The sequence below is a fragment of the Medicago truncatula genome, chromosome 3 (assembly GCF_003473485.1).
Source record: "Medicago truncatula cultivar Jemalong A17 chromosome 3, MtrunA17r5.0-ANR, whole genome shotgun sequence".
NCBI lineage: Eukaryota > Viridiplantae > Streptophyta > Magnoliopsida > Fabales > Fabaceae > Medicago > Medicago truncatula.
The window spans coordinates 51,397,183-51,421,426 of NC_053044.1; the positions used below are offsets into that span (position 1 = coordinate 51,397,183).

A 24,244-nucleotide genomic window follows, 5' to 3' on the forward strand; every position below is an offset into this window, starting at 1 on the left:
GACGTTAAACTAGTACGTACTTCAATATTGACAATAACTCTTCTTTTATAGGGACTAATATGACAATAAATAAGTACTCATATTGATTGATATGACAGTAGTATTTTGAGGAATTGATACGACTAGTATTAACGTAACATATTAATGCAAATGACTATTTTGATTAACGAAGTGCACAATCAAAGACTATTTTAAAATTTCAATACATTCAAGGACAATTGTGACTATTAGTTACACATTCAAGTATTAAAATGACATTAAACTCATCAATTATCTCAATTTTTGTCTTCTTAACAAGTTCTCAAAGGGCACTTGTTAGCATAACTCTTAGTTTTTATAATTAGGGTTAAATTAGTTTTTATCCATACAAAATTGTTAAATTTTGATTTTAATCCCTTTAAAAGAAATCAACTTTTGATCCTTCAAATATTTTCCGTACCATTTTTTCTCCTTACTTTTAAGTCAAATTATGTGTATCATTCAAATTATGTGTGCATAATAAGATTCTCTCTTGTAAAAGTTTAGAATTTTTTAACAATACAAAATATGAATTTTATATTTTTGGCGCTTAAAATTTTATATTCAATTTATGTTTTGTTAAAAAAAGACATAAAAGATGTTAAAAAGATGGCGAAGATTTTAATTAATAACCCTTTTAGGGGATTTTAACTTAGAACTATGTTAAAAAGTCTCATATTAGATAAAAGATGGTTAGAACATGCGTTTAAAAATGGAAGCAATCCTCACTTTATAAATCGATTTTGGGGGTTGTGTTAAGCTCAACCCAAATTATTAAAGTTTTGTGATGAATTTTTAAAGCACGTTCTTTCCTCCCAACTGAATTTTCTTCATACTCAAGAGTCGTTGGTCAAACACATGACGACTTACTTAAGGGTAGTGACGGAGCTAGAAATTTTAAGTTGGAGGGGCAACATTTGACATATATATACATCACGCTAGTCTCTACTACTTTTTAAATTATGAAAACATATGAATGTTTTTGAAAAATGCAAAATAACAACCATTTCTTCCTTTATCATGTTATATTGATTGTTGAAATAAAATAAAATCACAATTACAAAAATATTATGATTCAAAATATGAAATATATAAATTTAATTGAACTTGTCCTTCGAGCTGAGCATTTGTTCCTTTTTGATTGATATTTTGAACCACCGCAGCCTTACTTTTTGTGTGCTGGATTCTGGTGTGCCGGTTACTTTAGCTTCGAGATCGGGAGTTGGCGTCTAGCAGCATTCTTGTTTGGCTAACATTCTCTGGTGGACCAGGGGGTAAGGGGTGCCCGTCTGGTTGGGTCCTAAAGTCCGGTGGGCCGATCACTTTTGATTCGAGATCGGGAGTCAGTTATTTGGCTCAAGTTTGATTTTGGGCTTTTATGGTGTTCTTTCGGTGGTCCGGAGATTGTGAGGTGGTGGAAGTTAATTGATCTTTTGAATAGTGGCTCAGTTTAGGGGATGCAGCTGGAGTGTTTCATTTAGAGAGGGGGTTATTTTGGCTTGTATAGTGGCGATGGATGGTTTTGGACTTTGTTTTTTTCGGTGGTGGTTTCCTTGAAGGAGTTTATTTTGGTGGGTGTGTCATATAAGGTTTGATTAGGTATTTTGTGTGTAGGGTTTTTCTTTATGGTATTTATTTTTCAGGTGTTCCGCCTATATACGACGCCTTCGTTTGTATTCTATGTTTTACCAATCTCTATTCGTCTTGAGTAAGGATCTGGGTTTTAATAAAATTTGTTGATTAAAAAAAATGATTGTGGAGGAGAAAAATTAAAGAGGTGAGATGTTTTATAATGGGTTGGACCGCTACTAAACAAACAAATTACTTATCAACTATCTAAAATTACCACCTAGTAGTATATATAGATATAGTATTGCATTTCAAAAAAGTTGCTTTGGATGGAGCTCCGAAGTGTTGTGAGGGGTTCGAATCCATTATCACATAGAACAATTGATTATTAATTACTACTACATATATTATTATAGTATTATTTTGGCATGCTTATTTACTTAACTGTATGGGGTAGTGGGTGCCACATAAACAAAAGAAAATGATGAATGATTTAACAAGAAATTGCAAAATTGAGAAATAATTGCATGTATTTTATTGTTGATCAAACACATTTTAACATCTAGTTCAAGGACAATATGGAGGTCTTCGCCCAGGTCCTCCAAAAAAGAAGACAGGATCTTTTCCATATTGAACATCGTTGAGGGCACTGTAACAGTAAGGTTCTGCTGCATATGTACTTACAAATTGTGGATACTTGAGAGTTTCTGAATAATCCTTAATTCTCACATTTGTCATGTAACATGCGAACCCAAATCGACCACTTGCTGCTTCTCCACTACCCATTTGTGTTCCTGTGTGAGGAGGGGTTGTTTTCACATTATAACTAAACACTTGTCCACCCCATTGAACCAATGTTGCACTATGTTGTAAGTTACCCACTATCGCTGCTGGCCAATAACCTACAATGATTTTATCCTTCATTCTAAGCCACCAGTTCCCATTACGATCCTAAATCAAGCCAACAATTTAAGAGGAATTAGTAAATTAATTAATAGTTCTTTTATACACTACAAAAACACATGTTATTAATTATTACCCAAAATATTCCAACGTTGATTTCATATTGTTGGTTAAACTGAGATGAATAAGGTCCTACGGTAGAACCAAGTGCTATCTCTGAGGCTATTTGCACAAATCCTTGGCAAGTAAGATCGAAGCAACCTGTTGTATGGTATGAATCTTGCTGCACCGCAATCAATATATGGATTTGTGGTTATAAAAAAACAACTACTATAAGATTAGCTTTCAATAAATAGGAACTTATAGTCCAAGCGGCAAACAATCGGGAGTTGTGGTCACCATACAACTTTGGATTAACCTAAACCATAACATATAGAAAGAGGATTAGGCATGTTTAATCATGTATATAATATTATAACTAAGAAACAACTAGTAAAGTAGGCGTGCATAGTTAATTTTGAAAATGAAGTAGGGCGATCACGAACCATCCAGCCAGCTTCAACGCTTGCAAAATTTTCACCATTGTTAGCCTTAAGCCACATTTGAGCCGTAGTGAAATCTTCTGGTTGTTCAACATTTGGATTCCATACGTTGATGTTTGCTTGTGCGCCTATAAAATTGAATCCTAATGTCGCAAGATGTGCATCCTGCATGATCAAGCTTTGCGCGTTTTTTTTTTTTTTTTTTTTTTAAAACTCCATATAGCCAATTTATATGTTCATAACATTAATATTAACAATAAATCCATTTATACTGCGATAAATTAGCTAAATAAAATCATAATATGTAAATAATAGTTGTGATATGTACCGATCGATTTTCCAAATTAACATAATCGAGGTTTGAGAAATTAAGTTTTGTGTTGGTGGCTGAATTGACAGATGGTTCCGGAGGTTTTTGTCCGAAGCGGTTAAGTGAAACAGCTCTTAACAAGTCCTCCTTTCGAATTCTACGAATAGGTACAGTTTCTTTTGGACAACTTCCACTTTTCTGCCATGTCTGAAACACATCAGTGCTTGCATTGGTAGCACCTCTTGTACTTGAACTCTGGGATTCAAGAAGAAAATCTGGTATCCGCTGCAAAGATTGTTAAGATTGTTAGTCTGAAACAACAATTTTTTAGATTCATTGAATAGTTTATGTATCTAATCTTATCTTATAGATACATCAGCTATCAATCATTCAATGAATTTAAAAAGTAATTTTTTTTATAACATGGACCGGAGGAAGTACTAATTAATTTAATCCATTCTAATTTATAATAAAATATTATGATTGATCATTTTACAGTTTTTCAAATAGATTTCTAGTCAAAAATTGAAATATTTAAACTTATAAAGCACAATGAACAATGTTAAGTCTAATATCAAAGATATTTCAAAAAAAAAAAAAAAAGTTGTTTATCATATATAATCGACCTAGTAGTAATCAATAACACACCTGAATGGGGACTTCTATGGTACACCCGTAAATGACGGTGTACCGGTACTCTCGCTTACAATTTTTATAAATTAACTATCATTTTTTATGAAGAAAATAGGTGTTTGTTGACATATATATTTTAGAAAATATCATTTTATATGAAAAAAAAACATCATTTTATTTTTTATAAAAATCATACTAATTTTTTTACATTTTATTGTAAAAAGTACTCAAAATTCTATAGTATGAGTAATAAGAATTCAGAAAAATCAAATTTTATTGCGTTGACGTTTTTGGTAAATAAGATTTAGTTATTATAATTATAGGTGATAGAAAATAATTTTTTTCTACAAAAAAATAACTCATTTAACTATTAATTTAAGGATTTGGTGTACCAATGCACTTAAATTGTTGGGTGTATCATAGAACTTGCCCACCTGAATAGTGTGATTTATCAAGGCAGGATGGTCAAAAGCGGGTTGTTTGTATATGTTGATGCAGTCAATAATATCTCCATCTTCACTCTGTAGAAAAACAATATTCTGAGATTTTTTATCCAAACACAATAATCCAAAATTCATACCTCTAATAACATTTAAAATGTTTCATCTATCGATATTTTCACCAAAATATTGAAAAAGACATTGAAATAATAACATTTTTTCTCTCAGCCAAAACAATCAAGAGAGAAAGAAAGTATGAGATAGAGTTATCATAAAAGTTGTTCTAAATTGTTGTACAGATATCCCCAGTGGCGAAATTAGCACAGTTTTTACCAAGTGGCGAAATATAAAGAATTTTTTTATGCGAATATAAAAAAGAGTTATCATACCTTGATAGACTTCACGGCAGGCTTGTTTAGAAGCTTTAATTTGGCTTCGATTTCTTTTTCTAAAAATGATGATGCTGCTCTTGCTTCAACTTTCAATTCTAGAATGGTAGTACACAAGGCAAAGAACACCCAAAGCAACAATATTGCAACCTTGCATTTCCCCATTCCACCTTGATATCTCCCTTTCAGTAAACCCCTGGAAATCTAAAATGAATATCACCAATAATTTATAGGGGAGGGGGGCAATATTTTTTTATTTTGGTGCAAAAGGGGGTCAATATTAATGGGTGTTTTAATGTTTTTACTTTAGGGTGTATATTTTTAGTATGACATTTATACTTTTAGATTTTGTTTTTGTCAATCCCCAATTTCCATTAGAAGAGGATTTGGTAATCCGAAGTTTGATTATGAAGTAATTTGCATTGAAAAAAAATGGTTCCATATTTAGTTCTCGATATTTTTTAATTTGGATCTTTCTTTACAATGTCTGGTTTCAAACCAAGTTAGAAAAGGTTGAGATGCATGTATCAAACCAACCAACCATTCCAGAAACCGGCATTTATTTGGTAGATTCATTCCATAATGAAAATTAGTGACGATTTATTTTAGCGAATGCATAACCCAAAAACATGCGTTTACCAAATGCTATTTTCCATTCGAACCCGAGAAAACCATTGTAAACATCTTCATGCATGCTATATTAATTTATTTATTTTACTCCTTCCTTTTCAAAAATAAAGTAGCAGACAAAAATATCGATTTAACTAATAGTTGTTGACTTTCTATATGCTTATCCATAGTTTTATTTTATTCCTAATTCAGTCCATAAAAGTAACTTTTTCTATGCTTGTGCATAGTTTTTTTTTTTTTTTTATTAAGTAGTTTAGTGAGGTGAATAAGTGAAAAAATCGGGGTTTGAATCCTAGTTTCTACATATATTATGTAATATGTTTTTTTGAGAGAATATAATATGTAATATATTGTAAACTGAGTTATGCTCGCTGGGGACACTCATAGTTTTTTTTAATGCATTGAAATGTTGAGTTTTAATTTGATGTGTATGTATAATAAAAATTTACATTGACGCATATAAATTATACTTTAAATATTACAATGAAAAAAATTAGTAGAAAATATACCATACGAGAATATAGACCAAATGTTGACCAAATTATTGTTGTTTGAACGGAGATGATACTGATATATTATCATTGTTCAATTCAACAAAAATAAAAATATAATATTTAGCCATAAATTTAAGATATCGTTGAATGGATTTACTCTTCCCTTTCATGGGAAATCCCTTCAAATTTAAAATGTATTATTTATTAGTATTATTTTTAATATATATTTGTGTGAACATATTTTTTCCTCTCTTTTTTTTAACAAAATGCATTCATTCAAGTTAATATCGTACACCAATACGACACAAGTTTAAAATCGTTAAAAAAGATAAACCTCCGAACAAACTCACGCAAGTTTAAAATCGTTAAAAATGATAAACCTCCGAACAAACTCATATCTATGTTAATAGCATCACACAATTAATAGCATCACACAAAAAAGTTGATAAGCCTACAAATATGATTATAATAATTAAATGTCTGAAATATACATGCCTATGAATCTTTGATGTCAACAACCAAAATCATTAATTGCATCTGCAATAGATCAAAACTAATATTTCAATCTAAATCAAATAAACACTGCACTAAAACAATAAAATTAAAAAAGAAATACATTAAGACAGAAAACCAAAACAAACGATGACGTGTTTTCCTCAACAACAAAAAAACAATGACGTGTTTAGACAACAAAATCACAAATTCATACAAAAAATACTAGAAATATATGAAAACCACTCAAGGAAAAAAAATGGAGGGATAATTTCACGTCAAAGTTAACCCTAGAAAAAAATATTTGATCATAGTAGAGATGTGCACCTCAAATATTTTTGAAAAATGAGATTAAAATAAACTCTTTATATAGTGTTTCCCAAATTTCTATTATACCATAAAAAAATTCTGATAGGAAATTTATTTTTTTTGGCTTTCGCACCGGTTCCCGACCCGTCATTGGTGGGTGACTAATACGAAATTTGTACCATCAAAATTTTATAAATGAAATTTGTTGAATGTAGACTGAATTGTGGTTTTGACCCATCTAAACCAGACACTAAGATCGCCATGATAAGAAGCTGATCAAATATCCAGAACACCACAATGTACGATGAAATATTTATGGCAAATTCGATTCTATGGGTACAAAAGGACAATTCGCAGAAGACTTGAACAAGGCATTAGTACATCCGTTAGGTTTACAACATGCTCAATAGGAAATGCTGCAATTAGGCACTTCTAAGGTCTAACAAAATGGATCAAAGGATTGCGCGATTGTCCTAGGTAGGAAACTATTTCCGTACAAAAATACTACTAAGCAGTTCAGATCTAGGTAGGAAACTATTTCCATACAAGAATAATACTAAGCAGTTCAGATTCTAGCAACAGACAGTTCAAAAGTTTGAAAATAGCATTATGATATGTACTTTTCTTGCTGCTCTTGAAGTAGCTTGGCAGATGATTTTGCATCCAAATAAAGTGAACAAATTTCATCAAGATCCGCCTACAAATTTCAAAACAGTAGCAACTCAACTAGTTAAATGGATAAAGTTAACAAATTACTTCAACTGCAGACGTTCAATTCATTATTACCTTGCAGATGTTGTCTCTGCCATTTATCTTGGCAACAACGCTCGCAGGTGATAAAAGCTGAACCGCATGCCTGATATGATAAACAACACGTATAAGTCACATATGAAAGGAAAATGTTACATAACAAGTAATCTAGAATTCAGACCTAAGAGATGTTCGTTGTCCAATCTCCCCAAGGAAAGCTAAACTTTCCTCATCCACGGCAAGTTCCTCCACTTGAGCTCGGATAGCTAGAATCTATATGCAAATAATTGTGTATGTTGAAGCATCCAAAATTAGCACGTTTGGCATATTGAAAGGCTATTTGAAAGAAGGTCAAGGGCCATCATTTACCTGAATTATTTCAGCTGGACCGTAGGTTTGTGTTCGAATGATCACCAATCGATCCAATAGGTCAACAGGTATGCCATGAGGACTGGTCATATCAGTCCCTCTGTAAAAAAAAAAAAAAGGTCAATTTTACACTCGATTTTGAACATGATAAAAATAATTAAAATGGGATCATATCAATCTATAACTGCCAACAAATATGATCGCCATTTTGTGTTAAGAAACTTCTATGCCCCAACAAATCATGAAAACAGAGACATGCCCCATTGAGAGACTGCAAAATCAGGTGTCTTCTAGGTCATGCATAGAGCACCGAAGAAGACTAATCAACTTAAGACCTCAAAAATGATGGGCTACTAGTAATCAAACTTCATTTATCTAGTTTCTTCAAACTTTCCACTTCAGCAAAACTTAATACACAATTTTAGTTTCATCATACCTTACGGTGCATATTCCTCTATTTGTGGCGAAGATTACTATTGGAGACAACGAGCTCTCTAAAGCACGATTAAGATAGGAAAAACACTCCATATCTAGCATATGCACCTGTAAAGAAGCATTAGAACTTCATTAAATGGATGCAATACAATTGCAAGGCTTTAATTAGGGAGAAAGTTAACGATGAAGTCACCTCGTCAATAAAGAGAACCCCAGGAACAAGTTCTGCAACACCTTCATCGATATATCGGTTGACAACCTGTCACCAACACAAGCATTTTTATAGGGTTGGTTTGTTAAGCTGACCCTCCTTGTTAAAAAAAAAAAAAAACAATTTTATAAACATATAATACCTTCTTGCTTTTATATCACTCCTACATTTTTTACCTTTTGCTTTTTTGTTCACAAGTCTGACTTAATCACCAATTTCATTTTAATAAATGAAACGTCAAAAAGAATAACTATTACGCCCAGGGACAATAAAAAAAAATTATAAAATTGCAATTAAAATCTCATTTCTTAGATTGTTGGTTTCTTCCAAATGAAAAAAGTTAACATAATACTAAATAGCATCTTCATGATGGAATCCACATAAAGTCTGTCCTTTGTGGATCTGCTGTAGAATGCCTTACCAGGTGTTTGAACTTATGACCTGATTACGTGACAACAACTCTGACCGATATGTAAAGGTTCCCCTTCTAGTTAAACAATTAAACATGTATTGCAAGTTATAAAAAAAATACCTTATTAATTTCTTGTCTCAACTTGTCAGTGATTTCCGTCTTCCTAGGTTTCATCATCTGGCCCATAAGAGACAAAATATCTTGCCCCCCTTGAGGTCGCGCGTTGGCAGCATCCAGATCATGTAGGGTTACATCCTTTGAGAACAAAAAAAATCAAAATCACAATAAGAAACCAGTATATAGCAAGTGTCTAGAAAATATTTTTGCAGAGTCTGGACCTCTGACAAACTTTATTTAAACCTTTAAGCTTTTGTGTATTACTAGAAGAAAAGTACGGTGTCCGTAGAAATTTGCTCAATGTTTTCCTCATCATCTTTCATGAAAATACTTCAATTTAGTAATTAAAACAAACTGATTCAAAACCAGTGTTATTAATAGCAGATTGCGGAAAATAATGGATCGCCAAAAATCTGATATGAGAAATAGCGGACAGCATAGCGCGAAATTAGCAGAAGCCGCAAAGTGGTTGAAATAAAAACTACCTAAACAGAAATTTAAAAAGTGACTGACATAAAACTCAATTCAATAGTTAAAACAACTAATAAAGCATGAAGCATTGTTGCAGAAAGCCAGAAACATAAATTAAAAATGACTTAAAACTCAAAATATGAAAAATGAAGTGAGGAGAGAAGATGGGGAGACAGAGGTGGTTTAGTGATGAGAGGTTACCTAGGTCGTGGGGTTTAGGGGTTATATATGACCTCATCTCATCACCGACCCAACACTACTTTATTTTTATTATTTTTAAAAATATGTCATGTGCAACTCACGTGATATTTTTTATGTTATCATTCGGGAAAAAAGCATAAAAAACAATAACTTCCGATATGTAAGCAACAACCGCTATCGCAGATATGCAAAACGTCACCGCTATTGCAATGGTAGCAGAATCGCAATAGTGTATCGTCTTACGTCACAGTTGCTCCAAATTCCGATATGTAATAGTGGTATAGCGGTGCTAGAATGAATGAACTAAAAGTAGACAGTACTCCAAGTTTAATTCAGAGCCTTTGCAGAGTAACATCTTAGGGTTGTTTGATGCACTTCCACCAAACTAGTTCCTCTGCTAGACTGCAACTATGCAGATGAAAAACTTTCTTACAATGGTCAAATATTAGGTCCTTGCAATGCTTAAATTCTCTATACATGCACAAATAGTTGAAGTGGAAACAATCAAAATGGTACCATTCTCTATACATATACAAATAGTTGAACTGGAAACAATCAAAATGTTACCCAAACAAATTATATCCTAAGCTTTATTTTATTTTTTTCAGAGCTATGGAGGAGTTAAGCCCCAAACAAACTATATCCTAAGTTGTTATCATATAGATGACGCCATTATCAACTTCAAACGAATCAATAGAAGTGAGACTACTGAAATTAACAATTACATTTAGAAATGAAACCTGATTCATGGTACGGTTTATCGCCAAGGATTCAGATATAATTTACTAAATTAGAAAAACTTTATAGACATTATATAAATATAATTATGGTTTTCAAATCAAATACCTGAACAATCTCTTTTTTCTTGTGAACCTCTCCCTTGGGAAGTGGAACATACTCCTCAGCTTCAAGGTCAAACTCAGTAGCAAAAGCATCACTTCGGCCAACCCTTTTCACAGCCCCACTATTTGCCTCAATATATATAACATCCCCGACAGCTACCTGTACAATGTTCATAAGTCTCATGTATCAAAGCTGTAGAATGTTTGACACCAATATTTGTATAGATTTAAAATGAAAATAACTTCCCAGTTCCCGCCAAAATATAAAACAAAAAGTTATAAAATAGGGTAAATTACACTCACCTCCCTTGAAGTTTTCTTAAATAGCACTAACACCCCCTCTAGTTTTGAAATAAACATTAACCTCCCTTCTCATGTAACACCGTTAGCTTTCTGTTATTTTCATGACAAGAATTTAGAGATTAGCTACCATAATTTGGCTACCCACGACTGATTTCACACCTTCATTCAATTCACATCAATCCCCACCTTTTTCTTCTTCTTCTAAATTAACAAATTTCTCTTGATTTTACATCTTGCAATGATTTCAACAATATATTCTACTAATGAGTTCAGTTCAGATTTTCAATCGGTTTGTTTAGATTTCTTTGATTGATGCACTTAATTATTCTTCATCCTCTTGAATTTGGTTTATCTATTTTTTCAACCTAGAATTTCAGTTTCAATCTATCTAATTCCTTCTCCAATTCTGCAAAAGCCACGTTAAGCAATTCATCCAATTTTATTATGTTGATGTGAATTACAATCACTTCCTTCATCCTAAAATTGAATATTTTTTATGTTGAGCATCAAACTTCACGCCTCAAAAGCTGAGGTTTTATTTCAGTTCTTTCCATTAATCCATTTTTCACTAGGTAGAAGATAATCATTGTTATTCCTTTTCCATATTTATTTATTTTTTATATTTCATGTAATCCTTCCATTAGTCCATTTTCCACTAAATAGTATGAAGCATGTGAGTATAAAGAAGTTCGTTGAACAGCCTGGTGTGGCACCGTGGCCATTATTGTTTGGCGTTGTATGCAAATTGTAAAGCATAGATGAATGGTAGGGGGAGTAGTTTTTTCGACAAGGAAGCTAAGTTAACAGAGAACCAACGGTGTTACATGACAGGGGTGGTGTTTGTAGATTTGATTAAAAATTAAGGGAGATTAGTGTTTAGTTTTAAACTAGAGGGGGTGTTAGTGCTATTTAAGAAGACCTCAAGAGAGGTGAGTGTAATTTACCCTATAAAATATAAACACATGAACTTTCAAAAAGAGAAAAGAATAACAGCAAAACCAAACCTTTTCCTTGATCAAGGCATCATATATCGTGGGGTCCAACTTTAGTTGCTTGGTTCCTTTCACTGTCTTCAATCCAATTATCACATGGCTAATACTCTTACCATAACCTCCTGTTATACTCTCAGTTTCTTCAGGAGAGAGCTCGGTCACCTTGCACAGGACCAAAATTACATCAAAAAAACTTGATATAAAAAAAATTGCAGCAGACGAAGTAGTCAACAAACCAATCCCAGATTCCCATTTTTAACAAGTGAATCACAGCGAACTCACCTCGCCTTCATATACTTCCTTGTTTTCCTTAATACGTAGACCGATAGCCCGTCGAAAATTTTCCATAAGAACCTCAGTCTTCTTTACTTCCGTTGAGTATACTTCCGAACCAACCATTGGGCAGAATGGAACCTACAAAGTGGTATAAATAAATCTTATAACGTCACAGAAACAAAAGAATACAAGAATGATTTTCGGTGCAAAACCTTGGTCCCAAGCTCCTGACATATCCCAAGTGCTAATGCAGTCTTTCCGGTTCCGGGGGGCCCGGCGAGAAGGAGTGCCTTCCCAGCCATCTTCTTCTGGCGTATCATGTCGACCACAAGGCCACACGCTTCTCTTGCATCAGCTTGTCCCACAAACCCAGAAGCAAAAGGCACTGCTTTTCCACTGACCTGAACAATAACCAAACCAAAAAACAAGTAGTTGTTAACTTAAAATTGAAGCATTCAAAACATTTGAGCATGGCAAGAAATAAGCAAAAGGGTTTGGTTTCACCCGCAACAAACAGGCATGTGTAACACATAAAATCTGTGCTCATTTGGATCTATTGTTAAGGTTCAAATTTAGCTATTATTTTCACACACAGAAAACAGAGAAAAAAAACTTATTAAATTGAGGAAGAGAACAAACCTCAAGACCTAGGCCTTTAATGTGAGTGTGAGTAGCAACACGCTGTTTCTTTGTTGTCGACTGAACCTCTTCAATTTTCATCTTCTCCATCTCTCTCTAGATAAGGTTTTCAGTTTTCACTTTGCAATGGAGACTGAGACACAAAGATAGGATTAGTAACATTTAAAGAACTAGGGGCGACAAAATTGCAAATCAGTGAGCCACTAGTTGAAATTGAACCAAGTGACACAGATTCTATTGAACAATTTCAAAAAATTCATACCATACCTTAGAAAACCCAAAAAAAAAATCACAATACTATCAAATTAACATAATTTCACAATACTACAATAAGATACACTCAGCAAACAAACAGAACCATAGAGCACGCAGAATTGTGCCTACTTTATCTTCTCAGACCCCGACAAAAAGCCTAAAGACTTAAAATCAGAAGTATAACTCACAACAATAACAACCAAATTGTGATGTAAATACTATAATAAACGTTCATAAGCTTTGCATATGGACATATAGGAAATTTGAAATATATATTGCAAAAATTCAACAGAAATTTTAATATTTTCCCTCATCTTTCTAAATATACACATGACAAAGAACTCATAGATAAAATGCATTACAGAACTCAAACAAAGTATGAAACTATGAACAAATTCTCAATTAACAATTAAAACATTTAGCTGTTATGAATGATAATCCTATATGTTGGAAACAGAGAAACAAAATAAAAACTTGAAACTAGAAATCATTTGCTTATAACTTAAAACTCGATAGAAAAAAAAAAATTTTAAAAAAAAAGAGCAAAAAAAAAGCGATGAAATGAACAAGTTTGAACCTGTTGAAGTAGCTACAGCAATGGCGACGTAATCGCTGTCCAGTGAGCTGAGAGGGTTCCGTGAGTGCACCGTCGGCGAGCTCTCGGCGCCGGAATCGCTTTTTCTTACGGCGGTAGCGGCTAGGTTTAAGGGTAGAGAGAGAAAGAAGAAAATGTTTAGAGTGCAGAGAGAGTGTAAAACAAAACGAGAAAGAAGAGAGGGTTAGTTTATTAAACAAATGTTCATTTTTTTAATTTAAAATATCAACCCTTTGGATGTTTAGTTCCTCTCAAAAAAACAAAAAACTTTTTTGAAGAATAATTGTCATATGTCTTACCTCGGTACCTTCAGAGTGCGTTTGATTTGCTAAAAAACGATGGACAGTATAGAACAACTCTAGTTGTCCAGTGTTTGATTTGTAAAATTGTTTCAGGTACAGGAAAAACTGGAGGCAAGGGACAGGACAAAAACTCATATTTTTGTCCCTCACCAAACTACAGCACAACTTTTTGTCCCACGTACAAGTTGTCTAAAATACCAAAATAGCATTTTGTCCCTCAAAAATCGTATAAAACAAAAAATTACTCAATGACATAAAAAATTTGTTCTATGCTGTTCTGCCTTGTATTGTAGTGTTCTATCTTGTATTGTTCTGTCCAGTACTTGCTGTTTTGCAAACCAAACACACTATGTCTTACATGCGTATCTTAAATAGATTAAATGAAACATACTTAAACTCGATTTTGTGATAGTTTTGCGGCGCATGTGATTAAAAGGAGGGTGGGTATAATAGAGGATTGAGATTGAAACAAATGTAGAAGGCTAATCACTCCCATTGAATTAAAAGGGTTCAAAGAACAATTTTAAAAGTTAACTATATTCTCTATAAATTGTTATAATACCCCCTATGAAAGTTTCTCTTATATAACCGCCCCTATGAAAGTTAAAATTGAAAGAATGATTATTATAATAGAATACATATATTACGACTAAAGTATGAAACTAAGAACAAATTCCCCTGTTTTAAGAAAATTTTCTTACAATTTCATTTATGTTTATCTTTCTCCATTATCTTATCATATACTAAGTCATTCAAAACATGTCAAATTATCGATCTTTTAGTTCAAAAGTATGGTGGAGAGACCAAAACGATTAGATTTTGAAATAGAGGGACGATGAAAAAATAGGGACTAAAATTTAAATTAAGCTTATAATCAAAATATGTAATGTATCACATGATATGTAACGTATCACATTCTTTCAAAAATTATGTAACGCATCACATGAAAGTCAACCGAGAGAATTCAATATTAGGGTCCGCTTGGTACACAAGATATGATAGACAAGTGATATGATAAGAAGTTGGATATAATAGTGATAGGATAGTCACTTATGATATTATGTGTTTGGTAGACCACATTTTTTTTTAAAAGGTGGACCATCGGACAGAGATATGATAATATATATATATATTATATTATAGATTACAAATTTATCATGTAAACAAATATGAAGGCCTTTTATCATGTAAATAAATATAAAGCACCTCCTTGAAATCAGTTGATAAAATCATTATACATGTGAAGGTCTTTTACTATGGACTTGAAAAATTGGCCATAAAACTCAACCTTTCACATCACAAGATATTGGTTCCAATTGAAACTCCATGGAGATTCCAAAGCACTCTCCACGCCAATTAGACGATGTCTAAGGTGCACGATGTAAGCAAGTCAAAAAATGTATGTGAGTTATTAAGCATTGGAACTTAGGATGGTGTAAAAAGAATACTCCTTAATATTCACATTATTCACCACTTTGATGGTTTAAATCCCCAATACATGTCACGGCAAAAGACCATATTGTCATCAACTTTACTAAGAAGTGTCGTTAGTGTTTAATGGACATGTAGTAGTTTCTATTGTGAGGTCTATCTACTTTACTGATTGCCAAAACCATATTATTATCTGAACATATTTGGATCAACTACCTTAAATTTCAAGTACTTTAATTCAATTTAGATCGATTAATTATCCTCCTCTATCTAAATGATTCTTATCTCATACTAGTAAAGATTTTATGCAAGATTGCATAGAATGTAAAAATATTTTGAAAAACAAAAGTGTGACATTTAATCATTGTGCTCATAAAGCATTTTTCTTTAAACTGGTAAAAACTTCATATAAGATTGCACTAAAATGGTAAAAAATATCAAATAAAAAATTGAATATTTTCATGTGTCGTTAGGAAAAAGACATTTCCTAAAATACAAATACATTTCAGGAGGTCAATAAGTTATTCATCATAGAATAGCAAACAATAGAGGCAACTTCAACGTGAATAACCAATTCAATCTATTTAACGCAATATTAGGGAGTTTTACCACAACGCCTCAAATTTATGAACTTTGGTTATTTTTTGGTCCAATTACGAGACCAATTAAAAAATAAAAATTAGCGTCACTCAACAGGAAAATGAGGCAAACAAAAATTTATTCAATGACTTCAAAGTAATAAAGTATGATGTGCTCAAATTCATAAAAAAAAAAAATACAAAACCATAAGCTTTAAACCATTTTGATATTGGTTTGGGCATAACTTTCAATACAAAATAATAAAAATGTAAAATAATTTAGAAACCTCATGCTACAACAAAGGCAACTAATTTATCTGTAAAGATAGAATTTGTCCATAACTTAACTCACATCATTCAATGAAAATCCAATGCCTTCAACAATAATGCTTTAATTTGTACGGGGGTCAATTCTTGGTCTTTGCTGTGTTGCTGAAAAGAAACATGAAAAATTAAAATCAATATAACAAAACTTAGGATGACAATGACGGGTTAATAATGTGTGAGCACCACATTCAAACACCAAATATTTATTATTAACAACCAATTAAAAATCTCATAAGACATTTGACCTACTTCGTATTATTCTTCTTCGAAAGAAAAAAGCAAAGATGATTCGCTAGTTCGTATTATTTACAAAGATCTTTTGTAAATATTATCTCATTAAAATTGAGATTTTTTCTCATTTAAAAGATATATTTTTATTGTAAGAAGTAAAAAAGCTTTAATGTTCATTCATGGAATAATGGAAACAAAGAATGACAAGAGTAAATCTTGAAATTATAAATCTAATGATCAAAATTTACTCATATAATCTCAGAAAATAATTTTATGATAGTCAATACAAACATCCACATTATCCATATGATTACTTAAGTTCGCAAATTATTGCAAAAAAACATAAATGTAAGTGCAACTCTGAACTAAATAATTGTTGGTATGCTTTAAAAAGTCAAGTTACCATAGATAGATCGTACACCATTCATTACATTGTTCTCATGATCACATGTTAGCATCTAAAATAAATTTTGAAAGAATAATTAATGGAAATTATAAAATAAATGACATGGTAATCGAATAAGAAATTTTATAAAGTATAGTATTGAAAAATAAATGTATACCTCAGCTTTGAACACATCTAGAGAAAAATCATTAAAACAGCTTATGTTAGCCTGGTGAACATCCAATCCAAGGCTATCCAATGCCTTCATAATCGATGCCAAAACACCTGGTTTGTTGGCACAAAACATATGGATGTTGACAATTCCCTCTTCCCTTACCCTAACATCTACCTGCAAATACCATCATAGTATTATTTATACTTATATATTTGTTTTATACATGTATATAAAGTGAATAAACTGTTTATTTGGGGTGGTTTTTCCTTTCATTTTTATCATTATTTTAAACTGTTTTATCCTTTTTATAATTTTACTTGTATTGTTAATTTAAAAAATTGTCAAATTTTTAAAACAATAATTGAATACCCTTAAAATAAGAACAACCTCGTTACAATATATGAGCGATATTTAATACTATAAAAAGAGCTTATTTCAATCTTATTTTTATAATATCTAATCATTTTTTTTTTTAAATATTGATCATTATACATATCAAATTATCTATAAAATTAAGTGTGATAGAAAATCGGACAGACGGTTATGTTAGTGCTCATCTTTTTGCTAACTAATATTTGTTACACTAAAATTAAGTGTGGTTGGCATTGACACAGTGTTTGACTTAATTACACTTTTGGTTTCTCTATTTAATCAAATTCACAAAAGTAGTCCATCTTTTTTAAAATTGAACTATCTAGTCCTTCAATATTCACATTTATTACAATTTTAGTCTCAACATATATTTCATGCCCCCAAAATAGGTAATTTGTTACCCTAGGGTGGTGGTTTATTGCTCAAATGTTAAATTCCAAGATAAAGTATCACTTTTTGGAGTAATTTTTTTTTTTTTTTTTTTACATAAAAATAATCGATTTTGTGGCAACAAGTATTAGTTTAGACAAAAACTACAACAAATGTGAAAATAGAAGAACTAGAAAATTCATTTTAAAAAAAAGGGATGATTTCACATTTAGTTAAATATGGGGTCAACAATACAATTAAATCAACCTATTTCTATAAATATTTTTTATCGAATTTAGATATCAAGTGAAAGTATCCAAAATGAACAAAAAAAAGTTTCATACATGCTTCAGTTTTCAATTATAGTTATCAATTGCATGTCTTGTCCAATCTTTTAGATTTTTTAGTAAGTTATATTACACGCTTTGTAATTGTGAACAAAAACGCAAATACAATTCTCATGTGTGTGCGTGGGCGCGCGCGTGTGTGTATGTAATATTTCGCACAAAATACACCAAAAAAATCCAAAATATAAGACTCCTAATGATGTCAACAAAACAGTGAATGAAATGTCTTCATTTTACATATTAATGTATATTTTGAGTGTAGTAAGCATTTATTGATATGGAATAAGAACTTTCTATTAAAGTAAATAAGTACCTTTGTTGGTTGGTTTTTAAGACCTGACACATTGTTAGGACATAACTTTTCTTTCATTTGAACTGGAAGGGCTGACATGGTAGATGTCATAATGTGAGTTCCTGTAGGCGGTGGCATAAATGATCTTGGAGAACTTGACGCTATCTCACTTTGAAGATCATTAATTTGTTCTTTTAACTCATTCAAGTAGTTTACAGCATCCCCAAGTATTGAAATTTTGTCCATCTGTGATAAAAATGAAATACATAAACTTGTATTATGGAGGGTTGCATAACTCAACTTGTTTGAGCTAAGGGAAAATGTGTAAGAGGTTGCGGGTTCAAACAAGGGTGAAAGAGTAACTATTAGTTTAACAACTAAATACTAATATTTGCTACTAAAAAAAACATATAATTGGCATTGTCTCATACACACGCTAAGGGACCGAATATTGTTAATAGTCTACGTAGTAAGAGCTGCTAAAAAACACGTGTTAAATTTTAAAGCCATAAAATTGTCATATATGTATAAATAAATAAAAAATCATTTTTTTCAATCATAGATGTTTATTTCATTTCACATTATATTAATACCCTACATGATTTAAAAGATTGTTTCAAATATTATTTTGAAAATTGGGGGTAGAGAAGCAAATGATGAATAAGTTATTATTTTTCCAGATAAAAAAAAAGTAATCATACAAAACGAATCATAATCCATTGGAAACAATGTCACTTGGTCCTTAAACATTTCAATATAAATCACTAAATTATTAGCATTATTATCATTTTTCTAAAAGAAGTCTATAATTGTGGTTATGACATCATAGTTTTTATGTTTTCACGGTTGTTGTATAACCCTTTTAAATAACTAAATAAAGATTTTAGTAGTTGATTTACTATGTGTTTCCTATCAATCTATGTGTATAGCTAATTATATTTAAATTAAGGAGAATTTTTTCCCTAAGTGTTTTATATGAATGATAATTTATGGAGAAAATCATTCCTTAAACAAAATTATGGAGAAAACGATATGCACTTACATATAGACATTGCATTACAATCGTGTTTACATTGTCTTAATCTGTGTTATGTTAATTAAGAACATGCTAGCTATTATGCTTTATATTTTTTGCATGCTATCTGTTTGCTTATGTATATGTGTTTATTTATATTATGACCCTCTATTGTTGTTGCGGGTTGAGCTTAATACCCTGTACTTCACTAAATTGAGTTACGAGAGGATTCCAATGACGACAAAGGCATAGAAGAATAGCAATTTGGATTAATGGTTATATGCCTTAAGATTTGACATCACTAACAGGTTTTTAGTACCCAATAGTTTTCACACTTAGAGTAGATACCGACTTAAGGTTTTTTTTATTTAAGTGTTATATCTCATTTATTTTTGAGTTTATGTTTGTTTAAAAGAGAAGGTATCCTACTTGAAAATGGTGTGCTTACATTTGTATTAAGCCAAGTATATGGGTTTGTGAGTATATTATATGTTGTGATTTTGTTTTAAAAAAATATGACATATCTCTTATTGTCATTCTGAAAAAGATTTTTAAAATAAATTATACTCTAATTTTATGAAAGACATTCATGATCGATTATTCAAATATTTTTGGATTGTTTTAAAGAAGAATAAAAATACATTGTTGATGTTAAAAATCAGGGTAAAGTTGTCATTGTTCGTTCACGAGGGAAGGAGCTAGTGGACCACCCACATCAAGGTGGAGCAACCACACAAGTGAGAGAGACGCCACACTCTTACCCAAAACCTTAAGGCAATAGGTTTATGGGTCCTCTCACTTATATAGCGTTCAACCTCCACATTTCTATCCGATGCGGGACATACAACTCACACTTGCACACAACACTCGCCCTCAAAATTGAGTTTGTCATCCACATGAGTCCATCAATTCATTGGCTCCCCCTCAAGCGGAAACTCTTTCATCCGCAATGACTTACTTGTACCATCGCTGCTGCTTTCTTCGCAACGAAACCGGTCGCATGAACACCCTGTCAGGAAGACTTTAGACCTAAGGAGTTTGTCATACCCTTCGTGACCAAGATTTGATACCATTGTTAGGTCACAAGGGCAGCCTGGGGGGAACGTCCACATCTAGGCCAGAACAATCATATAAGTGAGAGAGACGCCACACTCTTACCCAAAATCTTAAGGCAATGGGCTTATGAGCCCTCTCACTTATATAATGTTTAACCTCCACTTTTCTATCCGATGTAAAACATATAACTCACACTTGCACACAACAGTCATAATAATTAGGGATGTTTGTGGTATGATTTAACTCAGCTTTGAGACAAAAAACTATCAAATCCCAAGATTAAAATCACAAGTCGTTTGATTTGATCTAGATGACCTGTTTATTCTATTTTTATAATTTTAAAGTCACAATATTTATACTTATAATTGAAATCAAAATATCATATAAAATACCGTTCACAATTTACACCTGTTATTGCAACAAAAAAGCGGAAAGACGCTAGTAAGAACGATAAAAAAAAGTTACGATACCTTGGTAATCTTTGGTACAACAGAACGAAGCTTGTGCATATTATCACTGAGTTTCTGCCTTCGCTTCTTCTCAGCGATGAGACTCTTTGATGGAGTTTTCTTTTTCTTCCCTTTTCGGTTCCCATTAATAACACAATTTTCCTCATCATTATTATCTATGATGTTATTATTGCTACCGCCAACATTGTTATTTGCATTATAATTATTTCCCTCGTTTTTCCCATGGTTCCCCATCTTTCCAACACCAACACTCTCATTGGAGTCATGATTCGATCCTCCGCCAACCTCTTCATTTCCATCTTTTTCCGCCTTATTCTCAAACTCCTTCAACCATATTGAGGTTAATTGCTCAACTGATAATGGAGGTTGAAAAACATCGTGGGAATCTAAATTGAAGACATTACCAAATGGATTGTTGGTAATGGTGGTGCTAGTGATGTTGATATTGTCATTAATATTCGGTAGATTTGAGAAATTGGATTTGGGCGATGGCAAAGAAAATGAGGAACCTAAATGGTGCCTAAAACCAGAAGTATTTGGGTCTGAAGGACCAACAATGTTTTGTTGTTGAGTGTGGTTTTGAAGATTTGGGATAAGTTCTTCGGTAAAAGGTGGTATATTGTTCATGTAACACTCTTCTTCGATTTGGGATTTCAACCCAGGTAGCATATATCTCTCCATTGAGAAACAGATGAAGATTTGATTGTTTTGGTTATGGTTAATGAGAAAAAGTTTAAGGGCTTTTAAGTATAAGTTTTTAGTTCTCAAAGAAAAGTATTAGTATTATGATTGTTAAAATAATAAAATAAAAAGTCAAAATATTTTTATGTAAGAAAAACGAGAGGAGTGAGTGGTGTGTATGAGAGGCGTGAAATAAAGTGTGCTCTCTATTTCTCTATGTGCGCGTTCAGATGCGTTACAATTTTGCAATCACAATATTCTTGATAATATCACCTTTATGGTGTGAAATTGGAATGATTACCAAATTTACAGGTGATTCAATTATTTCATTTCACACTATTAAGACAATGGATATATCTTAAAAAATACTAACCATATAATGATTATTATTAGCATAACAATATTTGTTTATAAAAAAAAATATTTATTACAAAAACAATCAACAATTATATTTAGATTTAGTTACATTTTTTTTTATCCCTTTTATTTTATTTTTCTCACGAGATTAATCCCCCATTTTAAAATCTATCAGTTTTGGTTTCTCTTTCAAATTTTTAGATTAAAGAATGATGATATAGTATGTTTCGCATGACGTGATATACAACCCAATGACGCATATTCATCTATACAAATCAAATTTTTTACATATTATTATTTACATTGTAAAAGTTGAAACCTATGTTTTTTAAATGATTTTCTTGTAATTTAATGGGTGTTGGTCATTATGTATCACATTAGCACGTTTAGTCAAAATTTGACTAAAGGGCCAAAATTGGTGGGTTTAAAATAAAGATCAAACCAATTTCGTGAGTAGGTGAAAGAAGAGGAATCAAATTTATAATTAAGTCCTATATTTATCTAAATAAAAAATGAATAATCAATATATTACACGTTATACGTTATATTCCTTAAAAAAAAAATATTATACGTTATAAAATCAATAACAATGATACTAGTTTTTTTTACAAAAAAACAATGACACTAGTGTTAGATATAATAACACTCATTAATATTTATATATAGTTTATGTCAAACAAAATATATATATTTTTTACAAGAAGAAGTCAAACAAAATATTTATAAATTTAATAATAATACTCCAAATGAGTAGATATTATGACACAATATAAAAATAATTTTTGTTTTTCTTATGTTTTTGACCAAAGTGTAAAATCTAGAATACTTATCATAAAACAACAAAAAATAATTTTGTAAAACACCTAATTGTTTTTTTAAGAAAGAATAATATATATATATATATATATTGTTTTATTTTATTTTTGAATATATAATTTAATTTTGAAAGTTTTAATTAAACCATTTTCTTGTTTTTTTAAAATGACAAATTAGTTTTTTTTTTTGAAGGGAAAAAAATAACAAATTAGTTGTTTACCAAAATATTAAATTTGAAGTACAGAATTAATTTTAATACCATTAAAAATGGAAAAAATATATATATTTATTCGATAAGTTTTTTGGGTGTTAACTCTCTAATTTATATCCTTAATTTGGATTGGCAGGCTCCCCCATCGGAGCTAAAGTTAATGTTGAGGTTTAATGTCCTAGGCTGAATCCTATTTTTAGGTTTTTTTTTTCTTTTCTTTTGTAATTCTAAAAAAAAAAAAAAGACATCCTTAATTTGGGTCATATTTAAGGTATGCGAAAAAAAAATTAAGCGTGGAGAAAATGGTGATCCCATTGTCACTACTTTTATTAAAGTTTTATAGTAATCAAAGTCGGTGACATATTGCACCAATTCCTATAAAAACTTGCATCCAAGGTTGTTAGACCGACAAGTCTGTGTAAACTTGAAATATGTAGACTCGACACCTAAACTCAACTTGTAGACTCATATGAGTTTATGAAAAATTAAAATTAACTTTAAAAATATGTAAGTGACACATAAATGACATATGTCTTCTACTAAGAGCATCCACAATGGTGAGATCTTCACCATTGTGGGAAAAAAAATGGGAGTCTTAAAAGATCAAGGTCTAACTTAAGACCCCCATTCTTAAATGGGCCCACATCACATTTTATTAAAATAATAATTTTCATGGCTATTAAATAATATTTGTGGGACCCTATTAGACATTTTGTTAGAGGATCTCCATTAGAGTGGTTGAGTACCTATTAAGTATTATTATTAAAAAATGATGCGTTCGTGTGTGACCCATTTAAGACCTCAAAGTTGAGGGTCTCCATTGTGGATGCACCAAGGGAATACATAGTTTTGGGCTGTTTTTTTTTTTTTTTTTTCACTTTCAATTGTAGCCTTCACAAATTTACTTATAAGAATGATATATCGTTGGTGTCTTTCAAAAAAGATAAGAATTTATATTACATTTGTTATATTGTTGGTGTAAATGAAAAGATAAATATAGTTTGCTACAATATGAAAGTGTGAAATATATATACCTATAATTTTAATCAAAATTTAAATTTTATAAAAACATTGCTGCTCATAATTTATACGCATTATCACGATAAAAGATCAAGCAAACGAGCTCGGAGTCCCCACCTGAACGCTAGTGTTTATATCAGAACACCGGTTAACATAAAAACTAAAATTTCTAACTCCATAACAAACTTTTTAACAAAAATAACCCCCATATT

At 31.4% G+C, this 24,244-nt stretch overlaps 3 protein-coding genes across 3 annotated transcripts; all 3 read right to left on the bottom strand.

Moving 5' to 3' along the window:
- Nucleotides 1–2,154: 2,154 nt before the first annotated feature.
- Nucleotides 2,155–4,992, bottom strand: LOC11435217 (uncharacterized). The gene is made up of 6 exons (XM_039832110.1): nucleotides 4,805–4,992; nucleotides 4,410–4,496; nucleotides 3,361–3,627; nucleotides 2,851–2,908; nucleotides 2,627–2,769; nucleotides 2,155–2,538 (listed from the first exon to the last, which is right to left on the bottom strand). Exons 1-6 carry the CDS (start codon nucleotides 4,967–4,969, stop codon nucleotides 2,155–2,157), a joined length of 1,104 nt encoding a protein of 367 aa, XP_039688044.1. The 5' UTR covers nucleotides 4,970–4,992.
- A 2,020-nt stretch (nucleotides 4,993–7,012) lies between these two features.
- LOC11435218 (ruvB-like protein 1) lies at nucleotides 7,013–13,735 on the bottom strand. Its single transcript, XM_003603069.4, has 13 exons — nucleotides 13,580–13,735; nucleotides 12,748–12,880; nucleotides 12,321–12,509; nucleotides 12,115–12,246; nucleotides 11,845–11,994; nucleotides 10,542–10,697; nucleotides 9,027–9,161; nucleotides 8,477–8,542; nucleotides 8,285–8,391; nucleotides 7,849–7,948; nucleotides 7,661–7,752; nucleotides 7,516–7,585; nucleotides 7,013–7,426 (listed from the first exon to the last, which is right to left on the bottom strand). Exons 2-13 carry the CDS (start codon nucleotides 12,835–12,837, stop codon nucleotides 7,337–7,339), a joined length of 1,377 nt encoding a protein of 458 aa, XP_003603117.1. The 5' UTR covers nucleotides 12,838–12,880; nucleotides 13,580–13,735; the 3' UTR covers nucleotides 7,013–7,336.
- Nucleotides 13,736–16,265: 2,530 nt separating this feature from the next.
- Nucleotides 16,266–21,628, bottom strand: LOC11429864 (transcription factor ICE1). The gene is made up of 4 exons (XM_003603071.3): nucleotides 20,948–21,628; nucleotides 18,428–18,652; nucleotides 17,030–17,200; nucleotides 16,266–16,340 (listed from the first exon to the last, which is right to left on the bottom strand). The coding sequence occupies exons 1-4, from the start codon at nucleotides 21,626–21,628 to the stop codon at nucleotides 16,266–16,268; spliced, it is 1,152 nt and encodes a 383-aa protein (XP_003603119.3).
- Between the last annotated feature and the right edge of the window lie 2,616 nt (nucleotides 21,629–24,244).